Source organism: Oncorhynchus clarkii, chromosome 20 (assembly GCF_045791955.1).
Source record: "Oncorhynchus clarkii lewisi isolate Uvic-CL-2024 chromosome 20, UVic_Ocla_1.0, whole genome shotgun sequence".
Taxonomy (NCBI): Eukaryota; Metazoa; Chordata; class Actinopteri; order Salmoniformes; family Salmonidae; genus Oncorhynchus; species Oncorhynchus clarkii.
This window is the reverse complement of record NC_092166.1, coordinates 16,430,164-16,446,519: the sequence shown is the minus strand read 5'-3', so window position 1 is coordinate 16,446,519 and position 16,356 is coordinate 16,430,164. Positions and strand designations below refer to the sequence as shown.

The 16,356-nt window shown below is 42.9% G+C and overlaps 1 protein-coding gene across 1 annotated transcript in view; it reads left to right on the top strand.

Moving 5' to 3' along the window:
- Positions 1–5,112, top strand: part of LOC139376016 (chloride channel protein 2-like) — a 118,369-nt gene extending 113,257 nt beyond the window's left edge. The window contains exons 23-24 of the mRNA XM_071118068.1: positions 1,387–1,473; positions 1,944–5,112. Of these exons, the coding sequence (XP_070974169.1) occupies positions 1,387–1,473; positions 1,944–2,474 (618 nt within the window). The 3' untranslated portion in view covers positions 2,475–5,112. The remainder of the gene's footprint in view (positions 1–1,386; positions 1,474–1,943) is intronic.
- Positions 5,113–16,356: the final 11,244 nt, after the last annotated feature.

Below are 16,356 nucleotides of genomic sequence, written 5' to 3'. Positions count from 1 at the left end.
TCAAATCTAATACCAGGCAACAAGTAAATTGTTAATTGACGTCCCTTTAAATTGATGGGGTTGGTGACAGAAATGTGATGGCACGCAGCTCCACTAGACCAGAGCCTTCCATTACAAATAGAAGGCTCGGCACTAGACTGACATTTTTTGAATAGTCCATTTGTTCTCATTGACATTTTAATGGATGTCATCTATTGCTCTCTCTCTCGTTCTCTCTTTCTCTCCATACCCCCATATGAATGTAGCTACCATGTACACTGCCGTTCAAAAGTTTGGGGTCACTTAGAAATGTCCTTGTTTTTGAAAGAAAAGTAATTTTCTTTGTTCCAATGGCATGTTGTGTTAGCTAATCCAAGTTGATCATCTTAAAAGGCTAATTGATCATTAGAAAACCCTTTTGCAATTATGTTAGCACAGCTGAAAACTGTTGTTCTGATTAAGGAAGCAATAAATCTGTCCTTCTTTAGACTAGTTGAGTATCTGGAGCATCAGCATTTGTGGGTTCGATTACAGGCTCAAAATGGCCAGACACAAAGACCTTTCTTCTGAAACTCTTCAGTCTATTCTTGTTCTGAGAAATGAGGCTATTCCATGCGAGTAATTGCCAATAAACTGAAGATCTCGTACAACGCTGTGTACTACTCCTTTCACAGAACAGCACAAACTGGCTCTAACCAGAATAGAAAGAGGAGTGGGAGGCCCCGGTGCACAACTGAGCAAGAGGACAAGTACATTAGAGTGTCTAGTTTGAGAAACAGACGCCTCACAAGTCCTCAACTGGCAGCTTCATTAAATACTACCCGCAAAACACCAGTCTCAACGTCCATAGCGAAGAGGCAACTCCGGGATGCTGAGTTCGTCTGTCCTGTGTCTGTGTTATTTTGCCCAGCTTAATCTTTTCTTTTTATTGGCCAGTCTGAGATATGGCCTTTTCTTTGCAACTCTGCCTAGAAGGCCAGCATCCCAGAGTCGCCTCCTCACTTCACTAAACTTGGATTAGCTAACACAATGTGCCTTTGGAACACAGGAGTGATGGTTGCTGACAATGGGCCTCTACGCCTATGCAGATATTCCATTAAAAAGTATTTTCTAGCTACAATAATCATTTACAACATTAACAATGTCTACACTGTATTTCTGATCAATTTGATGTTATTGTAATGAACAAAAAAATTGCTTTTCTTTCAAAAACATTACTAAGTGACCACAAACTTTTGAACGGCAGTGTAAATACAGCACTTAGATTTTATATGCCATTCAATCTAAAGTGGGACCTTCCTTTCTCTTCCCTCTCTCCTTTGTTTTATCCCTCTATCTGGTCATGTTGTTCCTTCTAATCTGCTCTACCCTCTCTGTCTCGTGCTCTCTCTTCTTCTCCTTCTTCAGACTCACACCATATTCTCTTTGCTGGGGCTGGACCATGCCTATGTGACCAGTACTGGACGACTGGTGGGAGTCGTCTCCCTCAGGGAGGTGGGTGTTCCTGTGCACTAGAACTCTGATGTCACTGTGATTAGTTTCTATTTTCACACTGTTGTCATCATGCTATGGGTGATTGATGGCAGTTCATCTTAAAATCCCGACAAGCACATCACAGGAAACCTTCCTGTTTACTTTGGCTGTGATAGTGTTTGAATATTGTCATCACCTTAGATCAGTTCTAAGGACAATATTGCGCTTCATGAATCAGCAGTAACTTCAGGCTAATCAATTTGCTCATTACAGAAATTGCTGCAGATTAAGGTTGCCTTGGCAACAATCCTGTAAATTTGAAGATCTAATCAAAAGTGTAATATGAATCACATTGTTTACTCCAAAATGACTCCATAATGTTCCATCCTCTCTCTCCACTCTTCTTTCAATCCTCTCCCCCATCTTTTGTCATCCTTGCTCCTTATTTTATTCCTCCATCTCTACCTCTCCTCTCTCTGTCCAATATCTAGCTTCGTAAGGCCATAGAAGGCTCAGTGACCGTGACAGGAGTGAAAGTCCGCCCCCCACTGGCCAGTTTCCGTGACAGCGGCAACAACACCACCAACGTTTCGGAGGTGACAGAGCTACACAAGCTTTGGAACCGCCACAGAGGTCTCTCATTACCACGGGACCCCACCCCGCCTGACATGGAGGACCAATTGAACAATATGTATGAGGAGAGTCCTGTCCACTTCACACAGGACCAATCAGATTTGGAGTTTGAAACCAGCCCCGCTGACAATACGGACCTGCCATCGGAATTGGTTCTTCAGGAAAGCCTCTCACTAACAGAGGACCAAACAGAAGAGTTTATCTTAGAGTGCAGCCCTTCCCACACTGACGAATCAGAGCTAGCCTGTGATTTTGACCACCCCCACCTCCCTGAGACTTATCAATCGGAGCCGGCGAAGGAACATGGAACCCCGCCCGAGAACATACAGCAAATGGACCAATCAGAACTGCAGTGTGAGCGAAGTACCACTGAGGACCAATCGGAATGACAGAAGTGTTGAGGTTTCTACAACCTTACAGGTCATTTTCACCTCAATCTCCAAGCTGGATGTCTGTGTCCACGATGTATTGGTGTGTGGACGTGTTTAACTATTCTTGTGGAGACCAGAGTCCTCACAACAATAGTAAACAAACGAAAATATGACCAACTGGGGACATTTTGTTAGTCCCCACAAGGTCAAGTGCTATTTCTAGAGGGTTTAGGATTGTTAGAATTGCCCATGCAGACATCTGATATTGACACTACTTTCCCCCGAGAGAGGGTGAGAAGGAACAACATGACCAGACAAAGGGATAGAGCAGAGGAGAGAGAAAGGAGGGTCCCACTTTGGATTAAATGGCCTATAAAATATAAGTGCTGTATTTACATGGTAGCTACATTCATATCTGAGGAAAGGACTTTAAAGTGGGATGGAAAAGGGATATTTAAGACAAAATGATAAGTAACCACCTTAAGGCAGTTGAGAAAAGACCAATGCATTGGCATCGCTCAGTCATAAAATGCCACCACCACAGGGTTAAGAACATTTGTGAAGCACATTGTAATTAACATGCATTTAACTCAAAGTACATGTCTGGCGTTAAGGTTGTAGGACAGAAGTTAGAGAGTTTCTTGTAACAGTGTTTTGGTCACAGTACATTTTGTATCATTACGTTCCTAGCGATAGGTAATGATTTTTCAAACATCGTTCCTACTGTACAACATGTCTCTGGAATGATTTTAGTGTTAATGACAGGAAACTTTGGTTATGTGGAGAGACAACAGTGAAACTCAGAATACATCGAAGTTAAGCACGCACACACTCACATAGTAATACATATTTGTTCAACAACATACAAAATAATATTCCTAAAACATAGCGCACACACACTGAAAATGATTTATACAGTCTGCCTGGCCTCACAACCATTTTAGAAATATGTACTACCAACTTAGAAGCACAGTCATAACTCTCCACGTCCGCAGATAAGCAATAAAAGCCTTGGTTGAAAGATTAAACTGTGTGTGTGACTGTTCTCCACTGTCATTCAAGACGCATGTTAAATCATTAATCACTTCAATAGTTTTGAGCCATAATACATTTTAATTCTATGTAAAACTATGCTATCACAACTGGTACATTTTCATCTTAAAGAATAATCAGTTAATAAATTTGTCTTTTGTATGCAGATAGAATGTGAAGTAGTGCTCGCCATGTAAAATGAGTTTAATGTAGAGTGAAATAAGCTAATTAACAGAACATCTAGTTAAGCAATAAGTCCGACGTTTCTCTCTTTATATTGCCCCGTCCTGTATATGCGTTGTACATATGGAAATCTACGCACACTCTTGTGCATAGGAGAATATGCATTTGAGATTAACAGCCATTGTTATTTTTCAGAGAACATGACAATTTGTTTTTTTGTACATCAGTGATGGATTAAATTAACAAAACTTTGAGATGTAACTCTGTTCTGTGTGTTGGGCAATTTCCCCTTGTCTCCTATCAGAGATGGGGGAAAAATGATGTGCAAATGAAAATCTTTTAAATCATGTTTATTTATCCAGGACAAACCCCATGACATGACTTCACAGCATGGTCTAACAATCCATAGAGAACCAATGAAATAAAACTTCACAGAAATGTACAAAACTTTTCTCAGTAATCCAGTTTCAACTCTCAAATACATAGTAACATCGGCAAAGATTGTGAGAAAGTGAAGAGAGGGAAAGTGCAGGGAGACGAGAGCTGAGACAAAGAGAAGGATGATAAGTAAATGCCAGACATCACTAAGTTACATAGTGTCTACAGAATGTTCAAAATAGATGAGATTTTTTCCTCACCCATCTACACAGAATACACCATAATGAAATACAGAAATCTCTCCTCTATATAAGTATTCACACCCCTGAGTCAATACATGTTAGAATCACCTTTGGCTTTGATTACAGCTGTGAATCTTTCTGGGTACATTTCTAATAGCATTGTACAATATTTGCCACAATTATTTTTAATTCTTCAAGCTCTCAAGTTGGTTGTTGATCATTGCTAGGGCAGCCATTTTTAAGTCTTGCCATGGATTTTCTCAGGAACATTCAATTCCAGGGTATATTTGGCATTATGTTTTAGGTTATTGTCCTGCTGAAAGGTGAATTTGTCTCCCAGTGTCTGTTGGAAATCAGACAACCAGGTTTTCCTCTAGGATTTTGCCTGTGCTTAGCTCTATTCCGTTTCTTTTTATCCTAAAAAAAAACCTCCCTAGTCCTTGCTGATGACAAGCATACCCTTAACATGACGCAGCCACAACCATGCTTGAAAATACTCAGTAATGTGCATTTTTATTCAGGACATAAAATGAATTTGCCACATTTTTTGCAGTTTTACTTTAGTGCCGTATTACAAACAGGATGTTTTGGAATATTTGAGGATGGATCAACTATATTTGTAACTACAATATTGTTGATCCATCCTCAGTTTTCTCCTATCACAACCATTAAACTAACTGTTTTAAAGTTACCATTGGCCTCATGGTAGAATCCCTGAGTGCTTTCCTTCCTCTCCGGCAACGGAGTTAAGGACACGTGTATCTTTGTATTGACTGGGTGTATTGTACACCATCCAAAGTGTAATTAAAAACTTCACCATGCTCAAAGGGATATTCAATGTCTGCTTTTTTATTTGTTACCCATCTACCAATAGCGGCCTTTCTTTGTGAGGCATTGGAACACCTCTTTGGTCTTTGTGGTTGAATCTGCTTTTGAAATTCACTGCTCGACTGAGGGACCTTGCAATTCATTTTATGCGTGGGGTACAGAGATGAGGTGGTCATTCAAAGCATGTTAAACACTATTATTGCACACAGAGTCCATACAATTTGTGACTTTAGTAGTTTTTTACTCCTTGCCATAACAAAGCAGTTGAATACTTGAGTCAAGACATTTCAGCTTCTCATTTTTTATTAATAAAAAAAAATATACAAATATAATTCCGCTTTGACATTATGGGGTAATGTGTGTAGGCCAGTGACACAAAATCTCTATTTAATCCATTTTAAATTCAGGCTGTAACAACACAATCTAGAATAAGTCAAGGGGTGTGAATAACTTCTGAAGGAAGTGTTTCTAAGAGTTGCCAGACTATCCATAGAGGTGTACACCTACAAGATGAAACATCACATTTAAATGCTTTCCACCTTATCTTCTTAATGGAACGAAGCCACGCCTGACGAGCCTCTGTCGGAGAGCCACTCTTTACCCTCCTGAAACACACTCCTATCCTCTCCAAGAGACTCAGAGTGAGAGGTTGAATAGCAGGAGTCAAACCTCCGGCCTCCAGTCAGACTGGTAGACAATACAGACTTGCAGCAGTGCAGGCTGATCCTCACCATCCACTAGGGAATGGGCTAGCCCGGTCACCCCCTGGAGTAGGCGGGAGGCGGGTTGTTCTGAGATGTGGGCCTATCACAGTGCAGGCTGATCCTCACCATCCACTAGGGAATGGGCTAGCCCAGTCACTCCCTGGAGTAGGCGGGTTGTTCTGAGATGTGGGCCTATCACAGTGCAGGCTGTTTCTGCTAGAACTTCAAAGCTGTCTGTCTTGGCCTGGAATGGCACTCGGGGCTCGTGCTTGGACGTTGAAGTCTGAGGGAGAATCAAAGTGCCAGAACACCTGGAGATGGATGAGGCGAGAGAGATGGAGGGATGAGGGGAGGGTGAGTAACAGAGGGAAAGAAAGAAGAGAGATATTGGGGCATAGCACAGTCTAGGTGGCACTGATGACTGAAAACACAATGAGTATGACAAAGGTACGGAATATTGGGTGATGTGTACTGTATGCATGTGTTTACCTGAGCTGTGGGTAGAGAGTGTGTTTCTATTGTTCTGGAGGAACTCCTAGTCATCAGCCACAGAGGTCCAGGTTTTCAGCTTTGCCTCAGCGATAGCAAACTGCTCTGCCACTCCTGGAGAAGGACACACACACAAACCTTACAGGTGGTAATCAAACACACCAAGCACAGGAAAGAGTGACAGTCTCAGAGACAGTTAGGGAGTAAAAAAAAAAAAAAGAAAGGCCTCCATGTATCATGGGGACAGTGAAGTGACAGTTGGAGGAGAGTCTAATTGGCTACCATCTATTGGGCTCTCATAGGACAGGCCGTCATCGCCTAGGTGACAGCAGGAGGGGGAAGGGCACAGATCTGAGCTGTGACATGCAGGGGTTAGAGGAGCGGTGGGACAGGTGTAGGGATGGGGGGGGGGGGGCACGACACACGTGCACACAAACACATGGTGGTGGTCCACTTTACATTTGACCCACAAATCATATGCTAATGATTCTAAAATCCACAGTGTATTAGCCCACCGTCAGCAGCATACCACTCTGCATCCCACTGCATATATACCAGCAGCATACCACCCTGCATCCCACTGCATATATACCAGCAGCATACCACCCTGCATCCCACTGCATATATACCAGCAGCATACCACCCTGCACCCCATACATATATACCAGCAGCATACCACCCTGCATTCCACTACATATATACCAGCAGCATACCACCCTGCATACCACTGCATATACACCAGCAGCATACCACCCTGCATCCCACTACATATATACCAGCAGCATACCACCCTGCATCCCACTGCATATATACCAGCAGCATACCACCCTGCACCCCACTGCATATATACCAGCAGCATACCACCCTGCATCCCACTGCATATATACCAGCAGCATACCACCCTGCATCCCACTGCATATATACCAGCAGCATACCACCCTGCATCCCACTACATAGAGTGCCTTGCGAAAGTATTCGGCCCCCTTGAACTTTGCGACCTTTTGCCACATTTCAGGCTTCAAACATAAAGATATAAAACTGTATTTTTTTGTGAAGAATCAACAACAAGTGGGACACAATCATGAAGTGGAACGACATTTATTGGATATTTCAAACTTTTTTAACAAATCAAAAACTGAAAAATTGGGCGTGCAAAATTATTCAGCCCCCTTAAGTTAATACTTTGTAGCGCCACCTTTTGCTGCGATTACAGCTGTAAGTCGCTTGGGGTATGCCTCTATCAGTTTTGCACATCGAGAGACTGAAATTTTTTCCCATTCCTCCTTGCAAAACAGCTCGAGCTCAGTGAGGTTGGATGGAGAGCATTTGTGAACAGCAGTTTTCAGTTCTTTCCACAGATTCTCGATTGGATTCAGGTCTGGACTTTGACTTGGCCATTCTAACACCTGGATATGTTTATTTTTGAACCATTCCATTGTAGATTTTGCTTTATGTTTTGGATCATTGTCTTGTTGGAAGACAAATCTCCGTCCCAGTCTCAGGTCTTTTGCAGACTCCATCAGGTTTTCTTCTAGAATGGTCCTGTATTTGGCTCCATCCATCTTCCCATCAATTTTAACCATCTTCCCTGTCCCTGCTGAAGAAAAGCAGGCCCAAACCATGATGCTGCCACCACCATGTTTGACAGTGGGGATGGTGTGTTCAGCTGTGTTGCTTTTACGCCAAACATAACGTTTTGCATTGTTTGCCAAAAAGTTCCATTTTGGTTTCATCTGACCAGAGCACCTTCTTCCACATGTTTGGTGTGTCTCCCAGGTGGCTTGTGGCAAACTTTAAACAACACTTTTTATGGATATCTTTAAGAAATGGCTTTCTTCTTGCCACTCTTCCATAAAGGCCAGATTTGTGCAATATACGACTGATTGTTGTCCTATGGACAGAGTCTCCCACCTCAGCTGTAGATCTCTGCAGTTCATCCAGAGTGATCATGGGCCTCTTGGCTGCATCTCTGATCAGTCTTCTCCTTGTATGAGCTGAAAGTTTAGAGGGACGGCCAGGTCTTGGTAGATTTGCAGTGGTCTGATACTCCTTCCATTTCAATATTATCGCTTGCACAATGCTCCTTGGGATGTTTAAAGCTTGGGAAATCTTTTTGTATCCAAATCCGGCTTTAAACTTCTTCACAACAGTATCTCGGACCTGCCTGGTGTGTTCCTTGTTCTTCATGATGCTCTCTGCGCTTTTAACGGACCTCTGAGACTATCACAGTGCAGGTGCATTTATACGGAGACTTGATTACACACAGGTGGATTGTATTTATCATCATTAGTCATTTAGGTCAACATTGGATCGTTCAGAGATCCTCACTGAACTTCGGGAGAGAGTTTGCTGCACTGAAAGTAAAGGGGCTGAATAATTTTGCAGGCCCAATTTTTCAGTTTTTGATTTGTTAAAAAAGTTTGAAATATCCAATAAATGTCGTTCCACTTCATGATTGTGTCCCACTTGTTGATTCTTCACAATAAAATACAGTTTTATATCTTTATGTTTGAAGCCTGAAATGTGGCAAAAGGTAACAAAGTTCAAGGGGGCCGAATACTTTCGCAAGGCACTGTATATACCAGCAGCATACCACCCTGCATCCCACTGCATATATACCAGCAGCATACCACCCTGTATCCCACTGCATATATACCAACAGCATACCACCCTGTATCCCACTGCATATATACCAGCAGCATACCACCCTGTATCCCACTGCATATATACCAGCGGCATACCACCCTGCATCCTACTGAATATATAACCAGCAGCATACCACCCTGCATCCCACTGCATATATACCAGCAGCATACCACCCTGCATCCCACTGCATATATAACCAGCAGCATACCACCCTGCATCCCACTGCATATATACCAGCAGCATACCACCCTGCATCCCACTGCTGGCTTTCCTCTGAAGCTAAGCAGGGTTGGTCCTAGTCTGTCCCTGGATGGGAGACCAGATGCTGCTGGAAGTGGTGTAGGTCTAAAAAATGATCCCAATGCACCAGGGCAGTGTTTGGGGACATGTGTAGGGTGCTGTATTTCAGATGGACGTTAAACGGGTGTCCTGGCTCTCTGTCGTCACTAAAAGATCCCATGCCAGAGTGTTAACCCCGGTGTCCTGGCTAAATTCCCAATCTGACCCTCATACCATCATGGTCACCTAATCATCCCCAGCTTACAATTGGCTCATTCATCCCCCTTCCTCTCCCCTGTAACTATTCCCCAGGTCATTGCTGTAAATGAGAATGTGTGCTCAGGCAATTTACCATGTAAAATAAGGGTTAAATAAATACAAACAATTTAACTGCTGAGGACAGATTTCTGATGAGATCCTATTCTGAGCTATTGATGACTAAAAACAAATTGATGGCAGAATTAGTTGGACAATAGAATCACCAAGGTGTAAACATTACTCTTAAAATATAAAATAGATGAGAAAATGTATTAAAAAAAGAGGACAACATTCAATTAGTATTAATTGGTCTGTATCTCTGCCACCGGCTCTACTTTACTAGCTGAGCTAGCGGAGGGACATGCACCTGCGGCGAAGCGAGCTTCCTGTAGAGAGTTGCAGAGTGTGCGGAGGGGGTCGGTGGGTTTGGGCCAACCATTCCACTTGAGGTGGATGACCCTGCAGGGATGTTGGCTTGGTCACATGGTCCTTCATCGCCTGGGAAATGCCTGGAGAAAGAAAAGTAGGAGGCCTTGGTTAGAGAGATGGTCCGTGTGCGTCTTTCTGACCCTTACCGTTTAAGGAGGATCTGGACAGAGCAGCAATCTCTTGGATGCTGACTGCCTTTCTTGACTTTGAGATCATTTCACAATCCTCAAAATTTAACCTGGAAAAAAAGCAGTCATGCTCAGTATGTCACTAACACTACAGCGCTTGAGTGTTTTCAATATTTGTGTGGTCTGCTATACGCCTCAAATGTTGCTCACAGCCCAGATAAAGATCATGAAATCGATGTGTGAATAGCGAGAGAAAAAACAGACAATCCTGCGTGTGTTTCAGCACCTGGACACTTGACAGCTCCCCAGAGCATGTGATGGTGCAGATCTAGCCCTTGATAATGACTCTCAGTTCCATTACACATAAGAGCCATGCAATTCCATTTCACATAAGAACCATGCCATTACACATAAAAGCCATGCAATTCCATTATGCATAAGAGCCAGAGCCATTACACATAAGAGCCAGAGCCATTACACATAAGAGCCATGCCATTACACATAAGAGCCATGCCATTACACATAAGAGCCAGAGCCATTACACATAAGAGCCAGAGCCATTACACATAAGAGCCAGAGCCATTACACATAAGAGCCAGAGCCATTACACATAAGAGCCAGAGCCATTACACATAAGAGCCAGAGCCATTACACATAAGAGCCATTGGACGAAGGCATCTTCTGTTGGGGGGGAGCTTTATTAAGAGCAGCAACGCTCGGTCTGAACATTAACAGGCATTGTAAGTGGTACAGTTCTGGAAGCATAAGGAACTTATCTCAGCTAGAAATCATGTTCAAAAAACAAAAAGTTAAATACGGCCATATTTTCTCCTCTAGTCGCCCCCCTTACCCTGCTGTCCCCTCCTCTCGTCATCGTCCCCCTCCCTTACCCTCCTCTCGCCGTCGACTGTCTCCCTCCCTTACCCAGTAGTCCAGACAGGAGATGACAAGGGCCTGGATTAGGACCCGAGCCGCTTCCTGTGTGATGTAGGGTGGTACTCTTAAGGATGTTGTACGAGCCTACAGGAGCGAGTCCCTGCTTTGATGTTTGCAGAGAATGACAAGGTGTTTTCCCATCCCCTTCCTAAAAACACAATTTAATACAAGTATAGAATACCGATGAAATTGCAACACATACAGCTGCATGTCTATCGAATCGATGAAAGGCTTGTTTATTGGTAGGCCTATTTGGTCATCATTTTCTCACATTTCATGAAGCTATACACTTATAGCAAAATAGCAATGCTGCTATTTTTTGACTGCTGGCTGGCGGTAATAATTTAATTACTTGTTCAGTAATTACAGTTGGAAATTCAACATTGCAGATTGTCAAGTACTTTTTCCCAATACAACAGCATACTAATCTGCTTTTGTTGTTGTTGAATATAGGCCTACAACTACTCTATATAGGTTACCTGAACCTACATCACGACTTGTCTTTGCGCTCTCTCCCAGCTTGGATAGAAAGTTGTGCGCAAAACCAAATAATATAGCCAGTCCACCCTTAAAACACTAGGGATTGTTTCATTATGCAGTATACTGTCTATAGCTATATACAGTATTTAGCTTCTATTTATAAACAAAAATAGCCTAACAATGAGGGAAAAGGCCTTGAGGATAAATTCAAACACTAAATTCAGTAATTTATTGTTGAACTCAGCGGGTTTTTTCTGGCTAACAGCCTACACAAATGGGCTGCAATATTGAGGTAAATTCAATTAAATCCAACTTGAGACTCCCCTGGGTGCTGAAGTCCTCCTTTTTTGTGTGCAAATGTTTTCGCCACGGCCTGTAGGTCCAGGTTACACCTCGACTGTTTTCTATACTGAGTATTGACAGCCCAGACTTTCCTGAGACATTGTGAATTAGGTCTATTGCGCTGCACACTATTTAAATGAAGTCTTGATTGATTCATGCCAAGATATACCAAAGATAAGGGACTGTTGATATTGCAACCACACAACTCAAACGCCTGTTCACCAGATTGCAATTTCGTTCAAACAGCTTTATTTTTTCAAGCCCTCAATAACTGTTGTCTGCTAAAGATGCTAATCTGTTTGCGTCTGCCAATTTATTGTCTGTCCAGTATCTAGACGACCTTTCCCCAGAGCTTCCTGTGCAGTTCATCTCTTTCCGTAACATAAAAGACAATAAGAAGCTCAATTAAAGATGTTGCAGAACTGCTGTATTTGAAGCCCTCCTCCCTTCTGACTAGTTCCCTTGACGTTGCTACGGTAATTAAGATGCTTTTACCTCTGTAAGTATCGCTTCTGCAGAGAGATTGTTTTCTAAACTTAAACTCATAAAGAACTATATGAAGCATGAGGCTCTCGTTCTGAAATGGCTTTTGAACACCTGAGTAAAGCTCCACTCATTGTACTGGTGCCGTTGTAGCCTTGACCACGGCATTTCTTCACTGATATTCCCTTATACTTTCCATCAGTATCTTCTCTCTTTTTCAGTCACATTCCTGAATCACAAGAAACAAAAACTTTGTTTCATAGTACTTACGGAAATTAAAAAGGGTTATGAATGACTTGGAGGTTTGCTGTCAAAATGACTTATTCAACAACAACAAAAATAGACAATGACAGGCGCATGGGCCACCAGAGATCGTGGACCCCACCGCCCTGTGGGGGTGTCTGCTAACCAGTGGGGCTTTTCTCTTTGAGATTGAAGGGGCTGTTTTATCTGCCAGAGAAAGGGATATAGGCTAAGCAAGCATGCAGTCTCTTGGATAGGAGTATTTTACTGTAAGGCCATGTCAGATACTCGTCTGCTCACCGGTGATGTGACATGGCTGAGACCGGCAACAGCCATCATAATGTGATGGGGTTAGTAATGTTCTCTAGTTGCACCGTGATTGGCTCAGTGTTCTGTCACTCATGCATCCAAGGCAGCTCAAGGTCATTGGCCACAGATAAAATGACATCAAATCACGTTATATCCATCTACCTTAGCTTTGATTGGACTGATCATGTTATCATACTTTAAAAATCTTAGCTAGCAAGCTAGACAAGCCGTCATCAAGTCATCAATCAACTGGAAAATCCTTTTCAATCCTTGTAGGAGAATTGCAGCGATGAGACAAGATTGTAACTACCAATTGGATATCACGAAAAAGGGCGTAATACCATGGGCTAGAAAAGTTTGAATACATTGGCCATGCTGTCAATCCAGCATGACTTCTGCCTTGTTCAAAACAACTGGAAACTCAGAAATCGAAGGCTTCAGTGAATTCAAGACAATTGGGAACTCGGATAACATTGGCTCCGATTTGGAAAATAATTTAACGGTCATCCAACTCGGAATTCCAAGTTGGGATTTTGGGCCTCTTTCTAGAGCGCCACCTTCCTGTTCAAATGAGCACAGCACAACAAGGTGAGTCCAAAAAATATTGTATGCTGCTGCATAAATGTAATATGCCAGGGAGATAGTCCATTCGGGAAGCATTCAGAACCCTTGACTTTTTTCCCACATTGTTCCCCCGGATCAATCTACATACAATACCCTAATGACAAAGAGAACAGATTTTGAAATTTTGCAAAATGTATTAAAAATATAAAAACAGAAATACCTTATTTACCTAAGTATTCAGACCATTTGCTGGGAGACTCCAAATTGAGCTCAAGTGCATCCTGTTTCCATTGATCATCCTTGAGATGTTTCTACAACTTGATTGGAGTCCACCTGAAGTAAATTCAATTGATTGGACATGATTTTGAAAGGCACACACAGGCCCATATAAAAGGTCCCACAGTTGACAGTGCATGTCAGAGCAAAAACCAAACCACGAGGTTGAAGTAATTGTCTGTAGAGTTCCGAAACAGGACTGTGTCGAGGCACAGAAAAGTACCAAAACATTTCTTCAGCATTGAAGGTCCCCAAGAACACAGCAGCCTCCATCATTCTTTAATGGAAGAAGTTTGGAACCACCAAGACTCTTCCAAAAGTGCTGCCCGCCCAGCAAAACTGAGCAATCGAGGGAGAAGGGCCTTGGTCAGGGAAGTGACCAAGAACCCAATGGTCACTGACAGAGCTCCTCTGTGGAGATGGGAGAACCTTCCAGAAGGACAAACATCTCTGCAGCACTCCACTAAATCAGGTCTTTATTGTAGAGACGCCAGACAGAAGCCATTCATCAGTAAAAGGCACAACAGCCCTCTTGGAGTTTGCCAACAGGCATCTAAAAGAACATACTCTCAGACCATAAGAAACAAGATTCTCTGGTCTGATGAAACCAAGATTGAATTATTTGGCCTGAATGCCAAGTGTCAAGTCTGTAGGAAACCTGGCATCATCCCTAAGGTGAAGCATTGTGGTAGCAGCATCATGCTGTGGGGATGCTTTTTAGCAGCACGGACTGGGAGACTAGTCAGAATTGAGGGAAAGATGAACGGAGAAAAGTACAGAGAGATCCTTGATGAAAACCTGCTCCAGAGCACTCAGGACCTCAGACTGGGGCGAAGGTTCACCTTCCAACAGGACAACAACCCTAAAATACACAGCCAAGACAATGCAGGAGTGGCTTCGGAACAAGACTCAAAGTCCTTGAGTGGCCCTGCCAGAGCCCGAAATTGAACCCGATCGAACATCTCTGGAGAGACCTGAAAATAGCTGTGCAGACACTCCCCATCCAACATGACCGAGCGTCTCTGCACAGCTATTTTCATGTCTCTCCAGAGATGTTCGATCGGAGAGATGCTCCCCATCCAACCTGACAGAGTTTGAGATGATCTGCAGAGAAGAATGTGCGAAACTCTCCAAATACAGGTGTGCCAAGCTTGTAGCATCATACCCAAGAAGACTTGAAGCTGTAATCATTGCCAAAGGTGATTCAACAAAGATCTGAGTAAAGAATCTGAATACTCATGTAAATAAGATATCTTTTAATTTTTACACTTGCAACAATTTATAAAACCTGCTTTTGAGTCACCATTATGGGGTATTGTGTGTAGATTGAGGGAAAAAATTATAATTTAATCAATTTTACAATAAGGATGTCATGTAATAAAATGTGGACAAATTCAAGGGGTCTGAATTCTTTCCGAATGCACTGTACAGTCGTGGCCAAAAGTTGAGAATGACACAAATATTACATTTTCACAAAGTCTGCTGCCTCAGTTTGTATGATGGCAATTTGCATATACACCAGAATGTTATGAAGAGTGATCAGATGAATTGAAATTAATTGCAAAGTCCCTCATTGCCAAGCAAATTAACTGAATCCCCCCAAAAAATTTCCACTGCATTTCAGCCCTGCCACAAAAAGACCAGCTGACATCATATCAGTGATTCTCTCGTTAACACAGGTGAGTGTTGACGAGGACAAGGCTGGAGATCTGTCATGCTGATTGAGTTTGAATAACAGACTAGAAGCTTCAAAAAGGAGGGTGGTGCTTGGAATCATTGTTCTTCCTCTGTCAACCATGGTTACCTGCAAGGAAACACGTGCCGTCATCATTGCTTTGCACAGAAAGGGCTTCACAGACAAGGATATTGCTGCCAGTAAGATTGCACCTAAATCAACCATTTATCGGATCATCAAGAACTTCAAGGAAAGCGGTTCAATTGTGAAGGCGGCTTCAGGGCGCCCAAGAAAGTCCAGCAAGCGCCAGGACCGTCTCCTAAAGTTGATTCAGCTGCGGGATCGGGGCAACACCAGTACAGAGCTTGCTCAGGAATGGCAGCAGGCAGGTGAGAGTGCATCTACATGCACAGTGATGCAAAGACTTTTGGAGGATGGCCTGGTGTCAAGAAGGGCAGCAAAGAAGCAACTTCTCTCCAGGAAAAACATCAGGGACAGACTGATATTCTGCAAAAGGTACAGGGATTGGACTGTTGAGGACTGGAGTAAAGTCATTTTCTCTGATGAATCCCCTTTCCGATTGTTTGGGGCATCCTGAAAAAAGCTTGTCCGGAAAAGACAAGGTGAGCGCTACCATCAGTCCTGTGTCTTGCCAACAGTAAACCATTCTGATACCATTCATGTGTGGGGTTGCTTCTCAGCCAAGGGAGTGGGCTCACTCACAATTTTGCCTAAGAACACAGCCGTGAACAAATAATGGTACCATCCTCCTAGAGCAACTTCTCCCAACCATCCAGGAACAGTTTTGTGAAGAACAATGCCTTTTCCAGCATGATGGAGCACCTTGCCATAAGGCAAAGTGATAAGTAAGTGGCTCGGGGAACAAAACATCGATATTTTGGGTCCATGGCCAGGAAACTCCCCAGACCTTAATCCCAATGAGAACTTGTGGTCAATCCCTCAAGAGGCGGGTGGACAAACAAATTCTGACAAACT